Source organism: Miniopterus natalensis, chromosome 15 (genome assembly GCF_054644295.1).
Source record: "Miniopterus natalensis isolate mMinNat1 chromosome 15, mMinNat1.hap1, whole genome shotgun sequence".
Taxonomy (NCBI): domain Eukaryota; kingdom Metazoa; phylum Chordata; class Mammalia; order Chiroptera; family Miniopteridae; genus Miniopterus; species Miniopterus natalensis.
In genome coordinates, this window is record NC_142095.1 from 30,186,557 (window position 1) to 30,206,472 (window position 19,916).

Consider the following 19,916-nt stretch of genomic DNA (forward strand, 5'->3'; position numbering starts at 1 on the left):
CTGATACCAGATCAAACTCCAGCTCTGTCACTTAGGAGCTCTGAAGCCTGGGGAAGACATTTCGCTTCACTAAACCACAGGGACCTCCTCTGTGAAATAGAACTTATCTTACTTCTTACATACTGGATCTGGGGTTCATTCTTTCTTTTAAAAAGGTCGTTATTTTCTTCAGTTGTTTCTGGCATATATACCTGTTGTTACACTAGATTGCTGAAGGGAGAAGTTGCTAGTGTGATAGAAAATTGACATTAAACACTTTGCAGAAGTGATGCAGGCTGGAGGTGGACATTAGAGTTGTTCCTCTACAATGTTTGGCATTAGACATGCCCCACTTGAAAATGGATGTTTCTCATCCTGGAGAGAGTCCTTTTTGTTAGCAAGTAAGAAGTGAAAACCCAGAGGGCTCAAGTGGGCCCCCACAAGGCACTGCAGATGCTGTGCTGCAGTTTTTCACAGGCAGCACCCACCATCTTGAGCTCTTTTCCTGCTTTTAGATTTTACATGGCATTGTTTGACTTTCAACCTTTAAAGCTCCTTTTGCTGAAAGTCCACTGAATATTGAGCTAGTCTTTTAAGTAAAATTGTAGTTTTTATTGATTCAAATCTTTCCTCTAAACATGAATATTTATTGTGATTTAAGCTGTACAGAGTGAACGGAAGCCTTTTGATGTGCAGCGGGAGAAACCAAGCAATTGTGCTGCTTCAACTGAGAAAATCTATATCCGGAAGGACCTGAGAAGTCCTCTGATTGCCACTCCCACATTTGTGGCAGATAAAGATGGAGCAAGGTCAGTCTCTGTCTTGACAAAGGATAATACTACCATCAGCTTTTGTTGCTGATCATAGGAGGCACCAGTGTTTCTTGGAAAGGGGATTTATATGGCTCCCTGCCTGCCTGCCACGACCATCAGCTTTGTCTTGCCTCATCCCACCCTTTTTGGAGCTGCTCCAGTCAAACCACTGAACAGTCCTGAGGATGGGTGATAGGGTCAGAATTTTTCAAGGACTCAGATTATGTCCTGTAGTTTGGCATTATTCATACAGGAAAACAGTTCTGTAGTTCAAGATTGGGGCATTTTTGCAGTAGAGACAAAAGGCCTAAGTCTCAGGTGTGGTCTCAGATAGTGCCACAAGTTAATGTATATGTTCTTTTTAATGTAATCTAACAAACTTAATTTAAAAGGAATAGAGAACGGGAAAACAAGAAATACAAATGTATCATAGAACTAGAATTGAGAATGCCTTTGTGATATCCTAAAGATAAAGTTAATGTTATTGGCAGATCGGCCACAGTCTGTAGTCATCATGGAAGCCCTGAGGATGTGCGTCTGAGTGTCAGCCTGTCTGAGGCTATAGACCTGGCTATGTGCACATCTCATTGCAGAGAGAAGGGGGGTGAGTCACTTGGTGTCTGAGTCTAGTTAGAGCTTTTCTTCTACTCAGACAGCCTTGCAGATGTGGAAGAGACAGGGGAAATATAGCATGATCATACTGTGAATTAAATGTTGGAAGCTACTCTGGGTTTCTTTATGTCTTAAATAGACAAACAAGTCTTCTTGATCCAGGGATGCTTGTGAACATCCAGCAACCTTTGATACGTGAGGATGGTACTGTTCTCCTGGCCACAGACTCCAAGGTGATGTTATGCCTTCATATTTTTATGTTACAGTGCAGACTGCTTTTCTAAATGTGTGCAGCACCTTCTTCTTAGCCTTCAGAAACCATGTTGCAAGCATGACTTTCTGCTTCTCAGTTTACTTCCTGTGATTCAGCCCCCTGTGATTTGTTTTAGGGATGCTGGTGGCTTTTCAGAAACTCAGTATGGGCTGGCTGGTCATAGTCATTATAACAGGGTCTAGAATTCAGTTCGGTGAAAGTTCTATGGTTCTGTATTAAGAATTTTCCCCCTGGTACACACATTGGTAAACTGCTGGCATGCTAAAGAAACAGTTACTTATCCTAAGGCAGCCTTTTATAGAAGCCACTAGTTCCTTTTTATTAGATGATGTGCAGGAGGAAGTTCGGCTAGGATTCTGACAGTTCCAAAACTGCTAGAGCTAATCAGCCCTAGGAAATTTAACTTGAGGAAAACAAGGATGTTTGTCAATCTGAGAGAGAGAGAGAGACAACTGGCTGACTCTTATGAAGATAACTAAAGAGGGTTTTATCCAGGTAAGGGAATCACTGTCTTTCTCATCTTGACCCAAGAAATGAAGTAGCAGCCAGCCATGGCTGAGATCCAGTTTTCTTCTCTGAAAGGAATGACTTGGAACCAGAGCACTACTGGCATTGCCGCTGCCCTAAGAGCCAGAGCAGCTGGGGCTGCAGGCTGCCTTGTCATTTGTTCACATGTACATCAATGTGCACACTCAGTACATTAAGAAGCATCCTCTTTTGAGAAAGAAAAGGAAAAAATTAGAGCCAGCCTGGCTGGCATGGCTCAGCAATTGAGCATCCACCTATGATCCAGGAGATCCCAGTTCAATTCCCTCTTAGGGCACGTGCCCAGGTTTTGGGCTTGATCCGCAGCAGGGGGCATGCAGGGGGCAGCCAATCGATGACTCATCATTGATGTTTCTCCCTCCCGTTCCCCCTCCCTCTCATTTCCTCTGAAATAAGTAAAGACATACTTAAAAAAAAAAATTACAGCCATTAGCTGGCACGGAGAGCTGTCCTCTACCCAATGGTCTTCAGGTTGGGCTTTGAGCTTCCTTTCCTTAGTCAGCAATGATGTGTGTGACCTGAGAATCACACCTGGCTTGTTGCTGTCACCCAGGAGACATTTGGGACAGTGACTTACTGGGTAGTGAAGTGGAGAGAAAACTGTAAGACTGAAAGGATGGGTTGAATAACCTTTAAACTCCTGACTACCAATGGATTTCACAGCAGCTGTTCTGTTGTGCCTTTTTATTGATAAATAACATGCCTTTAAATGGCTATATCACATTCTATTTATCCATTCATCAGCTGATGATCATTTGGGTTGTTTCTACTTTTTGTCTATTATGAATAGTGTCACTATTAACATTTGTGTACAAGCTTTTTTGTGGACATATGTTTTCATTTCTCTTATGTGTATACCTAGAAGTAGAATTGCTGGTCTTATGGTAACTCTGTGTTTAAACTTTTGAGGAGCTGCCAGACTGTTTTCCTCAGTGACTGCACCATTTTACATTCCCACCAACTGTGTCTGAGAGTTCAGTTTCTCCACATCCTCTCCAACACTTGTTATCTTTTTTATTATAGTTGTTCTAGTGAGTGTGAAGTGGTAGCTCACTGTGGTCTTGATTTACATTTCCAGTGATGTTGAGCATCTCTTCATGTGCTTATGGCTATTTGTATGTCTTCTTCAAAGAAATGTCTACTTAAATCCTTTGCCCATTTTTTTAACTGGCTTGTCTTTTTATTATTGAGTTGTAAGAGTCTTTTAGATATTCTGACAGCTAAACTATTATCAGATGTATGACTTGCCATTATTTCCTCCCATTCTGTGGGTTGTCTTGGGGAGGGGAGGTGGCATTTTACTTTCTTGATAATGACTTTTGAAGCACAAAAGCTTAAAATTTATTTATTTTTTTAATCTTCACCTGAGGATATTTTTCCCATTGCTTTTCAGAGAGAGTAGAGGGCAGGGGGTAGGAACAGAGAGAAACATCGATGTGAGAGAGACACATTGACTGGTTGCCTCCCACACATGCCCCTACTGGGGCCAGGGATGAACCTGTAACCCAGGTATGTGCCCTTGACCAGGAATCCAGAGACCCTTTGGTGTGCTGGCTGATGCTCTAACCACTAAGGCACACCCACCAGGGCACAAATGCTTAAATTTTGATGACGTCTAGTTTATCTCTTCTTGATGTGTCATTTTATCACATGTATAGATTTGTGTAACTACCACCACAATCAAGATATAGAACTAATCCATCACTGAAAAGATCCTCATGCTGCCCCATTGTGGTCAGACCTCCTTAGAAACCGTTTATAAACCAACATTATACATTCATTGGCCTGACAGTCATTTGTGTGTGCGCGTGTGTATTCAACATGTGTGTATTCATCTTTTAATGTTATTTTTTGTTTGATAGGCTGAAACAAGCCAGGGAGCTCTGGGCACACTGGCAAACGTAGTAACCTCCCTTGCCAACCTAAGTGAATCCCTTAACAATGGTGACACTTCGGAAATGCAGCCGGAGGACCAGTCTGCAAGTGAGATTACTCGGTATGAACCCATGAGGGTGGCTCCCCTCCTGCATTGTGAGGGTGGGTGGCAGTACTTTGACACCCACCCTGTATTTATTCAAGGATTGTAAAATTGTCACAGTGCCCCTGCACATCTGTCTCCTTCCACATTTTAACTATGAGAATGAGGACCCACTTATATAATATAAAACAATCAAAATTGCTTTTCATTCCAGACATTGAAAAAGGACAGTAATTCAGTGGAAGCAGGGGAAAACTCTTCAGTGGACAGGTGTTACTTGTATCAGTCATTGCTTATAATGCCTGGATATTAATAGTGTATCCCCTTTCCCAATTCTGTTTTAGCCTATTTTTTTCATGTATATTTTTCCCAAGTCGTGAGTCTAGAGCTTAAATCCATCAGGGTAGGTAGATATTAGGTGATCGATGGTGTTAACTGGTCCCAGACATCTGCAGTTGGCTACTGAGGGTGTTTCTTTTCTGCAGCGTGCCTCTGGTGTTTGCTCCTTTCTTGTGGGCACAGCCACTCCTGCCCATCTTACCAGGCCAGGCAGGTGAACCTCTGTGCCACACAAGTGTGCTGGTTCTTACATTCACTTGTGATCTGTTAGCAAAATTTACATCTGATCCAATGGAAAGAGGATAGGATCTGGTTCTACCACTCACTAATTTACATCTGATCCAATGGAAAGAGGATAGGATCTGGTTCTACCACTGGGCAGTCTTGGAAAGTTATTTAATATCTCTAAGCCTCAGTTTTCACATCTATAAAATGGAGAGAATTCTACCTTGGAGAGTAGTTGTAAAAAATAAAAATTCCATGTGAAAAGAATATAGCTTAGTGGCCAAGGTGATATATAGACAATACATAGCTTTCATTGTTATCCCTTTTGTCAGCAGGTAGGATATAATTATCTTTCTCAAATACATTGTTTTTCTAAATTATGTCTCAGCTAGAGTCCATTTCCCTTAAAAGCTGTGGATTTACAATATTACTTGCTTCAATTTTGCTCACAGGGCATTTGATACCTTAGCTAAAGCACTTAATACCACAGACAGCTCCTCGCCTCCAAGCCTGGCAGATGGGATAGACACCAGTGGAGGTGGTAGCATCCATGTCATCAGCAGAGACCAGTCCACACCCATCATTGAGGTTGAAGGCCCTCTCCTTTCAGACACTCACGTCACATTTAAGGTGAGTGTGTTAAGCCTAACTACGTGCCCCCAGCCTGCTAGGAGAGAGGCTTTGTACCAAAGCTGGTCTCAGTTTAAAAATCAAACCTTGGAGTGAGCTCATTTCCATATTGTGGCATTTGAGCGGGCTATTGTATTCTAGAACTGTATTCCCAATTATGAAGCATTTTCACTCGTCTTTTGCTCAGAGTGGTATTTGGCTCTGAAGGTAACCCTGAGAAGCTGATGTGGTGCTGACCAGCAAAGGCTAATAGCTGACTGCTCTGCCTTCCTCCTTCTGATAAAGGCCTGGCTCCAGTATAGGCTGAGGCAGGCCCCTTGGTCGGCTCCAACAGCAGGCAGCCAGCCCTCATGTCCACCCATTGGTCCTGACCACTTGCCCTCTAGACCTATAGAAAGTAGATCTCAGGTGTCCTTGATGGGTACTATGAGGCCCTCATATGTCTTCCCCACACCCTCCTCCATTGGCCTCGCTTCTGTAGGACACTCCCAGCTTCCGTGAGCCCTCTTAATCTCTAGGTTTCTAAATTAAGTCTCCCTGTTCCCCCAGCATTCTTTACTGGAGATCTGGCCAGTCACTTAGGAAGATTTGGTCCCTGCTTATAATTGCCCAAAGGTATTGAGGATACAGATCACCAGTGGGATTCAAGCTTCAAAGGCATTTTCTAGACAATGGAGCTCCTGGAGCCCAGGCCTGACATTCTGGTGGTGGATATTCTTCTCCTATCATCTGGGTTTCTGCTCAGCTCTCACACACTCTTGCCTGAGGCCACCTACCAAATGTCTGCTAATCCAGGAAGTGGACCCCTTTTTCCCAGTTTGATTTAGACTTTAACCTTTGATTCAAAATGGATTTACCTTAGAACAAATAATTTATTTGAGGCAGGAGTTGAAAAGTTTCTTTGTATGGATAAGCTGGAGGTGGGGGCAGTCCCCATCATTCCACATTCCAAGGGCCATCAAACCCTAGTTCACTGGGCAAGAAACCATGGGAGCTGGTGCCAGTGTCCACTACAGAGGACACACGCTTCATAGGATGGGTCTACACAGGAGCCTCAACATCAGTGGCTCTGGCTGCTATGATGTTGAAACACAACAGGGATTCATATTGACAAACAAAGCCATCCTTTGTCCCTCTGTCACCTCCTGTGCTCTGTACCTTCTCTTCTCCAGCTAACGATGCCCAGCCCAATGCCAGAGTACCTCAATGTGCACTACATCTGCGAGTCTGCGTCCCGTCTGCTTTTCCTCTCCATGCACTGGGCCAGGTCAATCCCAGCTTTTCAGGCACTTGGGTAAGTGGCCTTTTCCCCTGTGTATCCTTCAGCAGGGTCCTTCCCATCTCTAGGAATGGCCTAGAAGATCTTGAGGGCCCTTCCAATTTGTTCCTATGACCTGATTTTCTTATTAAATACAGTCAATGGACTGATAGCATGGTTGCCAGCATTGCAGTGTTCCTCAAATCTTTATCAAGCCTCCTCCATGTGCTAAGGACTTAATGCTAGGAGCTGGGGATGGGGTGGAATAGAAGCAGGAGTCATCCTAAAATCTGGAGACAGGTAGGGGTGTGCTGCATCTGGAGACATCTGAGATAAGGACATACTATTTTGCAGTGCACCAGCCATGTCATCCTAAGTATAAACTACCCAAGGCAGGGCTGAAAGCTGACTTCCTCCCTACTACAGTGCCAGCTCCTTCTTTGCAGGGTTTGTAGGCCCTTGGTTCCTAAGCCTAAGTGTAGAGTATGTCTCCTCCCTTCAGAGCCTACATTCAGCTCTTAGTTCTTTGATTACTGCATCCTCTCATGACCAAGCCATGTCAGGACAGCTGCAGATTTAGAAAGCTGTAGTAAATGATGGTTTAATCATACCTATTAAAATTTCTCATTACTTAAGTTCAAATCTTTTTTAAGAGGAGAGATTTTATCCTCAGAGGGACTTAGTTTAGAGATTCTTAGACAGTGGTGTTTTACAGAATGATCCTGGATATACCATAGACCTTCACCATACACCTGCTGAATCCACTTGTTTGGGGCATGCTGGGGTTTGAAGAAGTGCCAACTGGCACCCGCACCCACCCTTACCTCTATGTCCCCAGGCAGGACTGCAACACCAGCCTGGTGCGGGCCTGCTGGAATGAGCTCTTCACCCTCGGCCTGGCCCAGTGTGCCCAGGTCATGAGTCTGTCCACTATCCTGGCAGCCATCGTCAACCACCTGCAGAACAGCATCCAGGAAGGTAGGGCTGGGACATGGGGGAATGTCTCCATCTAGGTTGGCCCACCGCAAATTGGTTAGCCTTAGTGTCCCATACCATCCATAGGCTGCGGGAGGTTAAAATTTTAAGTCATAGAAACTTGACTAGTCAGAACATTTAAATTTCTACCTGATTGCCTTTTTTTTTTCATATAATGAATATGAAAGTTGGGGAAAAAGATAAATGAAGAAAGTTGGCAACTGCCTACTACATAGACATATGGTGATGTTTTCAGAATAATCACAGCTTATGTTTTCGTCTTAACAGGTTACCCTTTTTTTCATGTGTAATATTTCACAAATCCTCACAACCCTATAAAATAGAAACTATTATCTCAGTGTTACATATGGGGAAACTGAGGTCCTGGTAATGTCCCTGGCTTGCCCCAAATGAAACAGCAAATAGAAGAGCTGAGACACCAACCTAGGTCATGCAGACCCCCTGGTCCAGGACAGTTACCTCATCCAGCTCCTTGTAAATGAACAAATAAACCTAAGATCTGTGGCAACCACCATCTAACATTTGGTGGTCAGATCCCAGTGTGTCAGAACTGGGAGATAGCCAGTGCAGTCTGTCCACATGCTGTGTGTCCTCAACACAGTGAAGACCCTGTCTAGGTAGAGCATGGCGAGGGTTCAAGACTAACACTGACAGCCTATACTTGAGCTGAATGGGAATTCAGCTGTACTTGTAATTGAGCATTCCAGGTGTTTGACATCGAGAAATGTGACTTACCTAGTCACACCTTTGTTTTTGTAATTATTCCTTTGAAATAGTTACAAATAGTTAAAACCCTATAACATTTTATAAAGTTAGATTTGTTCACAGATAAGCTTTTACTTTATTTTTAATTGAGTATAATGCTGGTACCCCTCAGCAAAATGTTGTTATGAGGATTAAATCAAATAACAGAATTGTTTTGAAAAGTAAAAAATGCCAACATTTTAAGTTGGCTAATGTTTATTAAATGCCTGCTGAGACTTATAAAACCTAACCATTGATAACAACATACAAATGGGTGTTGAGCACAGAATAAAAGGAATTACCAACTTACACTATAGGCCAAAGGTGCTGCCCAGGAAGGGGCCAGGGAGAATTGCTGGTCCAGGGGTTCATTATTGAGGCAAAATATATATAACAGAATAGAATTGGGATACCTGTTGTCATTTCACCTTCAACTGGAAAGTGAAGCTCTTGACCATCTTGATAACTGGTTTTTCATTAAAACATGAAGTTATTCTCTTTCCCCTCAAAGAAGCTTGTGTTGTTATTCTTACCAGCCTTTCTTAGGGGATCTGTGATGTTGATTTATAGATAAACTTTCTGGCGACCGGATAAAGCAAGTCATGGAGCACATCTGGAAGCTTCAGGAGTTCTGTAACAGTATGGCAAAGCTGGATATAGACGGCTATGAGTATGCATACCTTAAAGCTATAGTTCTCTTCAGCCCCGGTAAGATATGCAGTGGTGGCGCATGACTGTTTAACACCTGTTTGTGAACTGATGTTTGTGAACATGAATGTGTTGTGAAGTTATCAACAGCGTAGAGAGCCCTGCCAGACTGTGACTGAATGCACTCATAATAGGTGTGCTTCGTTAGCTTACATACATACATACATTCCTTTAAATTCTTGCCCTTACAGTCCCAAAGAAATGGCTTGATATACCGAATAGATGTAATCTGTAATCTGATTAAACCATTGGCCAAGCAGTCTACAACATACAAAACAGTGTTCTACCATCCTGTGCCCTTTTTGTTTATTTTTATTTATTTTGTTTTGCTCTTTGCCAATTTTCAGGTTATGTTAGCATATATAACTCAGTACAGATTGAAACTGCACAAGTTTACCCATAGTCTCTGTGGAGGGTAGTAGCAGCAGCTACTACAGGGTGCATGAAAAGGTGTGGTCACAGCAGGTGAAGAAGAGGCAGCAGGACTTTTGGTGGAAAGTAGGAGACTGCTGGGCTGGCCTCACTCACTTCCCCTTGGCTGTTAGGGTATCTCGGAGCCTCCTGAAAGGTCACTTGGGTGACTGCTGTCCTTACCTACCATTGTGTTCAACAGCTAGGGTTGTACACTGCTTAACCTTTCCCTTGCTTCCCAACCCTACACTCACAAACAAACTAGCTAATCAAAATGGGGAAATTATGTGATTAAATACCTGGAAAATAAATTTTTAATTTCATGGGATAGTTTTAAAATTGATGTTTTTTCTAGAGTAGTAGGAAGCAAATGTCCAGAAACAGCAATTGAGGCTGCTGAGGCTGGAATGACTACTCAGGAGCTCAGCCCCCTCCTGGGCACCTCCAGGCCTTGGCAGAGCACAGGAAAATCCAGTGTTCTAACAACATCCAGACCCTATCAGCCTTCAGAGTTCAATCTGTTATGCTTGAGAAATTTGTCAGAAGTTTGATTAAAAATAAGTTCTTAGAAATCTGTGAGGCTTTCTGAATACAGAGGGCAATTTGGGGGCAATTTTCTCTTTTCAGATCATCCAGGTTTGACTAGCACAAGCCAGATTGAAAAATTCCAAGAAAAGGCACAGATGGAGTTGCAGGACTATGTTCAGAAAACCTACTCGGAAGACACCTACCGGTGAGACTCATAGACACACGCTCTTGCTCGGGTCAGGGAGGAGTGCGGCTGGATCTGTAGTTGCAAATATAAATTATGTTAGCCTTCCTATTTCTATCATCCTGGTAAAGCCTCCATTTGATCACACCTTAATTCTTGCATTTTGTAAGTGGTAATGGAGTGTTGAAAGTGTCAGGCAGTGGGGGTCAGGATATCAGGTCATCCCAGTGTTGCTGGGTAACTGTGGGCTTCAAGACCTTGGGTTGCTCCTCTGTGATTTGGGGGTTGGAGTCAATGCTATATGGTCCCCTCTGGGGCTGATATGCATGAGGCGTGAGTCCTCATTGAGACACCCATTGTCCAGAACAGTTGGAAGCTGTGTTCCTCTGGTCCACATCCACTCAGGAGGCAATGCTAGAGGACTTGACAGAAGAGTTTTCATTGACAGAAACCAAATCTGACCTCTATAGAGCAGTAAGTGGGTTGTATAAAATAGTAATTTTACCTGCAGATAAATTGACTTTTTAAAAGTCCCTTTACTTGGGTGAAAATTAATTTGCATTATTTGTAATGGTTGGGCAGTTAATACATATATAAGCCTTTGTGATGTATATTTGAACAGGAAAGTTGTTCTGAAATAGGGTAGAATGCCTGGCAGGCTTTCCAGCCAAGGAATGGAAGAGCTCTTTCCCCCTGACTCATTCAAACCTATTGGAGGCTACATGAGTTTCTGGTACCCTATAAGCAAATTATTTAACATTTCCCTCCCCATTCTGTCCCCTCAGAATAAGTGCTGGAGCAAGGAAAGATGCCTGGCTCCGTTCCCCAACTTGTGTCTCAGCCCCAGGAGGACCATTTCTCTGGTGTGATTGGAGGGCGGGGGGGGGGGGGGGGGGGGGGGGTGCTGTGGCTGGCCCTGCTGGCAGAGAGCCTACCTCTGCTTTAGGCACACCTCCATGGCCCACAGACAGCTTTTGCCAAAGCAGAATTCATTTTATACTAGGATCACTGAATACCTCACCATGAATCTAGAATATCTTGAGCCTCAATATGCAGAGACTGGGACTGTCAAGTAAAGCACCCATACCCATAACTCTCATACATCCAACCAGACATGAAGGCAAGCTGTCCCCTGAAGAGGCCCTGGGCCTCCTCCCACACAGTGCCTATAGCCGGAAGAGGCAGAAAATTTCCCTCTGGGGGCTACTGGCAAAGCCACAGTAGGCTAGAATCACCTTGACAAAAGCAACTCTCTGGTCTTTGAAAGTAGATGTTTTGAAAAAATCCTGACTCATTCCTTGTCCAGTTGGGAACCCTGGGGGAGAAGGGAGCAAGCCAGGTGACTTGGGACCAAAAATGAGATAAGGGAGGCTTTCTCATAGAATTCAGAAACTTACTCAAAGACAGTTCCCAAAGAAACAGCCCTAGAATGGTTTTCACACTGTTTATACATTCATTTTTTTAGTTTTGCCCATCTTTATGCTTTTTTCTCATACTGTTTGTTTCTCTTGAAATACCCTCTCATTCCTCCTCATTCTTTGTATCTCTGCTGAAAGACATTTTAGCCAGCCTCTTAAGCCCCAGTTGAGATGTGGCATGCTCTAGGAAGTCCTTGATTTGCCTTTGCTGACTTCCTGACACCCTGCAGCTAGTGGTCAACCCCTCCAGGTCTGTGGTGGTGTCCCCTTACACCTTTGTGCGCCCTGGAAGACTCATGGTGGCTGTGTGAGTGGATGATGGTGCTGGAATGCTGCTTACATAATATGAATATATTTTCCATTTTAAAAAATAACAATGTTCACTGTAGAAAAAAATAGAACATTCTGGAAAGCGAAAAGTTATCTCTCTGTGAACACCACTGTCTAGAATATCTGTTGATATTTTATATATTTACTTACAGAAATTTTTTGTGTGTAATTGGAATCAAAATATAAAGGTTTGGTAACCTTTTTTTAAAATTTAATATTCAATTAGTATACATATGCTTCTTCATTTTCCGAGGCTGAGGAGATGCTGTAATTTAACATTTCCTACTGATGAGAATGTAGGGTTTTTTCCCAGATAGTGCGCACTGGCTGTAGAATGGCTTTAGACAGTGGCCCATGGCCTGTGACAAGGTCATAGTGTGCCCCCCCACCCAGGGTTTCTTGAAAAGAAAAACTTCAAAATTTTACTGTTTTATTTTAAATTATAATGCTAAATGAATACTGGAAATTAGGGCAATATAGAAAAAGTTTCAATATGTAAGATTACACCAAATCCCAATCCCAATACCCAGAGGCCAACCATTAGTATTGTGGTACACATCCTCCTGAGTACTATTTATGCATGTGCACACATAAATACACACAAGTGCAGTTGTGCTGTACTTGATGCTTCACAGCCTCCTTTCAAGTTTTTATTCAACTACATGTCATGGACTTCTTTCCTTATCATGAATATGGATCTTTATTGCCCTTTTTAATGGGTATGTATTGATCCATCATATGAAGACACCATATTTCTTTTAATGTGTTCTCTGTTGATAGATTAACCTTCCCCATTTTTCTTTTTGTTGAGGGTAGGGAGAGGTGTTATAAACAACGAAGGGAACATAATTTATACATACATCTTTGCACACACTTCTTTGATTTTTTTTCTCATGATAAACTCCTACAAGAGGAACTGGTAAAATCAGAAAAACAAGAGGTGGATAGTGGATAGATCTATTGTTTGATTCAATTCTGAGCAAATAGAGCCCCTTGGAGCCTGTCCAGGACAAAGTCTGAAGGGCAGTGAACTCCCCTTTCTCTAACGACCCTCCCTCTTACAGATTGGCCCGGATTCTCGTCCGCCTGCCGGCACTCAGGCTGATGAGCTCCAACATAACAGAAGAACTTTTTTTTACTGGTCTCATTGGCAATGTTTCGATAGACAGCATAATCCCCTACATCCTCAAGATGGAGACAGCAGAGTACAATGGCCAGATCACCGGAGCCAGTCTATAGTGCACACCACACACCTGCTGAGGAGCAAAAGTGTCCTCCCGGGACCGCTCAGAGACAAAGAAAATGAAGTAGTAGTATTTTGGTATGTGCAAATATTTCCAGTATGTTCATCATTTCCTATCCGGTTCCTTCATATCTGTTAATCCCAGGCAATAGCAACTAAAAGACTAGTAGGATCCTTTCCTGCCATAAGGAATGTTTTAATGCCTTTTGATTAAGCAGCAGATTTTGGAACAATCTTTTAACTCAATTTATATTTAGAAATTCTCAAAGGGCAAAAAACAAAGTTTTATAATGTCAGAGACTAGTATAAAAACTAAAAGAACCTAAGAGAACAGTATGTGTGTGTATATGTTAAGAATGTCCTTGGAATTAATAGCTACTAATTACCAGGGTAATAATATTAGCACTTTCTAAGCACTTATCGACACGTAATGTTAGCAACATCTTGTCTGTGTGCAGGGCAAATGGAAAACTGTATACATCTTTTGCCGAAATGCTAATAATTTCTGTGAAAATGCAATAGGGTACAGGAGACAATCATTTACGTTTAAGAAAAGGCATCATTCCTAAATGTATGCACACTTTGGTGGTATTGAACTAAATTCCTGTGAGCAAATGAAAATGTGGCTTATCTGTAGCATGCGGAAAGTGGGAGTGTACTAGCACAGTTGGTGGTGACCCAAACCAAAAGCTTCCTCAGTCATAGAACTGGTGCTTATCAGGTTCCCTGACCTCTGGTCCTGGTCTGTGATAGGCATTCGCAGGCTTCTCCAAACCTGGGGCGTCTTTGGATGGCTGGTTCTCAGAATTGGATTACAACCAGTCAGACATTAATTGCCAATTCCTGCAGCAACTGACAACATCCCCAAATCACCACTACCACCACTATGGCAGATGGAGCCTTCTGACCAAAAAGTGCAAGCTGGGCATTTTGAATCCTTGACAGTAGTACTTCCTGAATACAATCTGGGGTGGCTGTAGTTTTCAGATGGAGGAACGTGGCCTCCCTGGAATGTGAGGGCTCCCCTCTGGGGTTTCTACTCCCAGTGCCCCTTGAGAAGGGCCTGTGTTCCTGCAGTTCAGTACTACTATGGGGGTATGTGTACAGGATCTTGCTGCCTGGGTAGGGCAGTGGGGGTGAAGCTGAATGGAAGGGTTCTCTGTTGACCTTAAATTTTATCAGGGTTTTTCAGAATGTCTCCAGACTCGGCATCACTGTTGGCAAGTCTTTCAATGGTACTGGCCCACCGTGCACTTTGATTCCCCTAGGTGTGTGCCAGCAAACAAACCCTGGAGCATTTAGATGATGAATGCAGAAGCGGGCTGCCTGCTCCTTAAAAAAATAACCCTTAACCCAATTATCTTCTTTCTCGTAACTTGTAGCAACCATCATTTACAAGAACAGAATATGGTTATAAGAAAGTTCTGTCTAGAGAAGAGCACCCATAAATTCCCATGGATGTGAGTTGCAGTGGGCATTTCCTTTGGGAAAAGTGGTATGCCCAACACTGAGTCAAATACTTTGCATTTTCTTTTTGTGTAGCCCAGAAAATAAGAAACTATAATGTAAGGTTAAGCTTGCATCTGTTAAATCTTTTGATCAGATGGTATCCAAAAAGATCCCAGTGCACTCCTTGCCTTCCAGGCACTCCCTGGTCTGGCTCGGGCCCTCGGTCAAGGTGGGCACTTAATGAGATGTGCATGGGTGTTGGGCAAGTTGGCCCATAGGCTTACGGCAAAATGGGATGCTTTATTCTGAAGTGTTAGCAGCACTTTATGAAAGTCATTAGTGAGAATTAAGTGGGGACAGTCTCTTCAATTCTAATTCCACTTTGGATTTAATTGTCATTTATAGTTCATGCCTTGGAGAATAGTAATGGTGCCCATTATAAAATGATGGAAAGGATAATTTTACCAGCTTAAATTTTTGGCTTTCTAACTTTGAAGTGATTTAAATTTCAAAATTGAAGACAAAAAACTGACCAAGACAATGGAGTTGGAGCAGGTCTGTATCATTTCTGCTTGTGAAGGGTTTTAGCCAAGGGCATTTTGAAGCATGTTCATATATCTTACACAGTGAATTGTCCGTTTTTCTCTTCTTTGATTTTTAAATGTAAGCGTGTCTATTGATCACAGAATGGCTCCCTGGAAATATATATTGTCACATCTTCCATTTTGGAGTTCTCAGTGTTGGTGAAAAGATCCACACTGGCCAGCTCCCTCATTCCCAGAGGCAGGCCCTGGGAGTCCTGATCTATTAGGCTTTTAGACTCTGGTTGCCTTAGGATATTGAGGCAGCTTAGCCAAGACCTAGGCTGCAGTCCTGACAAAGCCACTGTTTAGATATTTTGGGAAGAGAAGGCGATAACTAGCAGGACGACAGTGAACACTTACATAGGGAAGTGCCACACTCTTAGTAAGATAGCCCTTGAAAAAAGTCAGTTTAGCTTAGGAAGTTGCTGTTTCCAACCTGGTCCTTTTCCTTGAGTCCCTTCACTGGTGATGGCTGGTTTCAGTGGACCATTTGGGGTTTGCACACTCCTTAGTTTCCCAGATCCTCTTGGCCTTACTCTGAAGTGGCCTGTTTCTTAAGGATCTGGTCCACACAACCTGAATTCTCGTTGCCCCAAATCATTTCAAGCTTTTTATAGCAGGCCTATTCCATCTCTTGTCAAACTGACTAAAAGTAGTAAGCTCAAGGTCAAGAATTATTTAAAGGGATCCCAAACAGATATTTGGGCTCAACTTCCACAAAGCTTTCAAACTCTAGATTTAGTGAAGTAGACCAGCCCTCTGCCTGCTGAATCTGAGTGAAATAAGGCAGGAGGATTCTTTGCCATTGTAACCTTTTCACACATACCCTTCTGCTGGCCTAGCCAGTCCTCCCCCTCAGTGAGGAGAGGTACACTGGCTACAGGAGGTGGGGACAGACATACACAGTCACTTTGTGATGAAGTGGGCTCTCTTCCAGTGGTATCTCAGATAATATTGGATAGTTATGTGTTGTTGAAATTTGTGGAGTTCCTTACATATAATCATAAAATAGGACAGGAAGAGACTTAGAAAAAGACCAAATTACTCATGCAAATAACTTTCCAAGTTATTCCTGGAAAGTATTTTTAAGGCAGTATGTTACCGCCCTTCTAATTTGAGATTTTTGTGTGTTTATTGGGGATTACATTATTTATTGTCTAATCTCTATGGTTGGGATTCTTTTCTTGTTTGGGTTTTATATTTAATTTCAGGTATAGTCACTTGTAAGATATGTAATATCCCTCAAGAGGGATTTTCTAGCTTGTCATTGTCAGTATTAAATGTGGACTCTGTTTTGAGGCAGTTGCCACCAGTCATGGTGATAGCAATGGACATGTCTGCTCGGGGCTCCCCAAATGCAACTCACTCACTAGAGCTTGCTTAGCAGTTTTGCTTGTTTTGGGGACAGCCATAGCAGGGAGCCAAGAATTAGAAGGGCTCTGGCTGTATCTAGTGCTTTTATTCTGGGAAAACCACATCCTATCCTTGGGGGTAGTTTCCAGCAGAGCAGTCTCACTCCCTGCCTGCCCAGCAGCCCTTGGCTGTGGACCCAGGTTTAGTGACCTGGTTAGATTAGAGTCTGGAAGCACATGGCCGCCTTTCCAGTGGAAATGGCCTTATGTGCAGTGGGGCTATAGGTATCATTTCAACTCTTCTCTGAGCCCAGGTCATGAAAAGTGTCATCTGACATTCACCTTTATCTTGGGAGGTCAGTGCCCTTTAGATCCTGGAAAGGTCTGAGCAGGCAGGGCAAATGACCCATGCTTTTGTCCCATTTCCATTCCCTAGATTGTGTAGCTCTTTGAAAATATTTTAACTTTGATGTGAATTTGTAATTGAGACAGAATGGATTTGGGTCTCTTGTACACAGGGCTTTGGACCTCCCCGTGTGCCTCCCACCAGCGTTGCACAACTGCGTGTCCAGCCCTGAGCTCCCCTCAGCACATTGTGCGTGTACAGATTATAGACTTGTATGACTGAATGAATGTACATGTGTTTATATCTTCTATATATGTACAGTGTATATATATAGTGTGTGTGTGTACATAGATGTATATTATGTATACAGACATGTAGCCACGTATCCAAACTCTCCTTATGTTTTAAAGAGAATCTATAATAAGAGTTGCTAAAGTAAATTGATGTGGGTGTTCCAAGGTCCCTCAGCAGGATGGATTTGCTGAGATTTTAACTCCATTTTCCTTTGGGTGAGTCTGGCTGGGAAAAGCCATGAAGTCAGAATCTCTACTTTGTACCAGGGAAAGTTACAGACAGAAAGGTCCTGACAGGATAGCATTGCTGTGTATTCTCTAGGGTGAGACAAGACCTAGGAAGCTGGAAGACTGTTCATCTTAATGTCCAAAAAACTAGGTGGGGATCTTTATCCTGGTTGCTGCACACCTCTTTATGGCCTAACTGGAAGGAACTTGGTAGCTTGAGCTGTTGGCCTTCCCAGAGACTCACTGTCCTGTGGTCAGTTTCAGAACGGTCTGTGTCAATGGGCCCTGGCTCCCAGTGTGGTAGCAATGTCCCTACTTGCTCTGGACTTAAGTCAGTTGGCACTGCACTGTGACTAACAAATTCCCATCTCTCTAATGCCAGTTGGGGAAAAAAAACCCATCTACTAAGTATTCTTTAAAAATAAGCATAATTGTTGTTGGCTAACTTTATGGCATATTTTAAGTTATAAATCTTAAATTACTTCAACTATAGCATGCGAATAAAAATCCACTGACTTTCTCTAAATTATGATTTTAAAATTTTAGATTAAAATTGTATTTTAACATGGATATGCATGCCCTTAAAGCTACAGATGCCAAATTTTCCTTGTCCAGGTCTACTCTGGTGAATTTTTCCCCTAAATCGGGCTTTAAACTGATACACGGCACTCGGGAGCCAGGCCTCAGCCCAGCTGTAGTTGCTCGTGGACCTGGTAAGCACAGGGGGCCTGACTGGTGGGAAGGTTGAAAGCTAGTCTGCTGAAAGAGATCACTGGATAACTGCAAAAACATAACGCACAGGTTGCTGCTTGTTTTTTGTTTTGTTTTTTTAATCTATTGAAATGTTAGAAAACATTTCATTAAGACCATAGTACTCAGTGCCTTTTGTGAGACTGGGCCATTCAGCCTCCAGCTTCCCCATCTGTGATGTAAAGAAGCTTCTGCTGCTTCACTGGCCTCCCAGCAGTGATTGTCACCTTTCCCATGTCCTTGCCTATTGTGACAATCACTATTGAAGGTAGCTTTCGGGTTCAAATAATACAAATGGAAGCTTGACAGTCTCTAAATGAATCTTTAAAATAATTTTCCTTTGGGGCTATGTGTATTAGCAGCAATCTGAAAATAAACTGAGTTTTAAAAAATATCTTGGGGTAAAGAATGTCTGAGATATTTTTAATGCCCAGCTATACTTTCTATTGAGCCAGTAATTTGGGGGGGTCTCAAAATGTCTGCTATATACAATAGGGAAAAAGGGGTATAAAAAATAAATGCTGAAAAAATGCTCAGCAACATTTATCAATTGACAGACTGATAAAGCTTAATATTTGGGTAACATTTGGAAGTAGACTTTACATAAAAAATAAATGGCTTTTCTCTAGGAAAGTATAATCAGTTGTCATTTTAACAACCAGAGCATTCATGGACTCAAATGCTGCTGCCACATACAACTCAAGTGCTGGAATATTTTTCTATATCCTCCCAATTATCTTGTAAACCAGTGTTCAACTAGTTTTATAACTGAAAAGCTGCACATTTTTCATAGTACAAACCATAGTTTTTACCTGTAGTTTGGGACTGTTAAAATGTAGCTAAGTATTACCAGCCCTTTTAAAAGATGTCTGTTAAAGGAAAACTTGGGTGTTAGATTTTCTTGGGACCGTTTCTGTAACCTCTGCCCTCCCCAGTATAGAAAATATTGTTTATGCCATTACATTTTAATTCCAGGTTTAAAACCTGTTGAAAGCTATAGCTTGAAATCAGCTTTATGTGATGGCATTTAAAAAACAGCATGTTCTTTTTAAATTGAATTTTATATCTAATCAATGTCTTCAGTCTTGAAGAAGAATTTGCATTGTTGTGTTTGTATATAGAGTATTGCAGTGCATGAATTAGCTTTATGCATTTTATTAAATGCTGTTTCAATGTGGCATTATTGTTGTGGCTTAATACTACTACCTAAATGAGGTTTATACTATTAAAAGTTAATTAAAGACTAATGTGCATCTTGCTCATCCTTTTTCCTCACAATAGTAATAACAGTAATGGCCGACCACCAGCAGTCCCCGAGCGCCCTCCCCTGAACTGAGTAGGTGGTGAGGAAGCGCCCTAGTAGGCAGAACCCTGTAGCTCTCACCTTACCTTAGCCTCGGCCAAGTGACTTAGTCCTGTCCATTTGATGGCCCACTGCACACTTATGTTTCTGGAACAGGGCTTGGGCTGCCAGACCTCACACACTGCCATCGCAGACACAGAGCTAGGCCTCAAACCAGAGGAGACATATTCTTATGTTTCAGAATTCATCTGATCGCTCATTTTATAGGTGAGGATTCGAGGTCCAAAGTCAAGATTCTTGGCAGAACCCATTGGCAGCCAAATAGTTTTAAACGGCTTGGCCAGGTAGTACTCAAAGAATAAGGTTGGAAACCATCTGGCAAACATTGGTTATGCA

The 19,916-nt window shown here is 42.5% G+C and overlaps 1 protein-coding gene across 3 annotated transcripts in view; it reads left to right on the forward strand.

Annotated features, from left to right (window-relative positions):
* Positions 1 to 19,464, forward strand: part of NR2C2 (nuclear receptor subfamily 2 group C member 2) — a 75,171-nt gene extending 55,707 nt beyond the window's left edge. For 2 of the 3 annotated variants that reach the window (XM_087824977.1, XM_016209882.2), the window contains exons 6-14: positions 641 to 788; positions 1,543 to 1,636; positions 4,086 to 4,219; positions 5,218 to 5,395; positions 6,568 to 6,689; positions 7,492 to 7,631; positions 8,964 to 9,101; positions 10,140 to 10,245; positions 13,037 to 19,464. In XM_087824977.1, coding sequence (XP_087681103.1) covers positions 641 to 788; positions 1,543 to 1,636; positions 4,086 to 4,219; positions 5,218 to 5,395; positions 6,568 to 6,689; positions 7,492 to 7,631; positions 8,964 to 9,101; positions 10,140 to 10,245; positions 13,037 to 13,211 — 1,235 coding nt within the window. In that variant the 3' untranslated portion in view covers positions 13,212 to 19,464. The remainder of the gene's footprint in view (positions 1 to 640; positions 789 to 1,542; positions 1,637 to 4,085; positions 4,220 to 5,217; positions 5,396 to 6,567; positions 6,690 to 7,491; positions 7,632 to 8,963; positions 9,102 to 10,139; positions 10,246 to 13,036) is intronic. The other variant, XR_015715710.1, reaches the window with a different exon arrangement.
* The last annotated feature ends 452 nt before the right edge of the window (positions 19,465 to 19,916 follow it).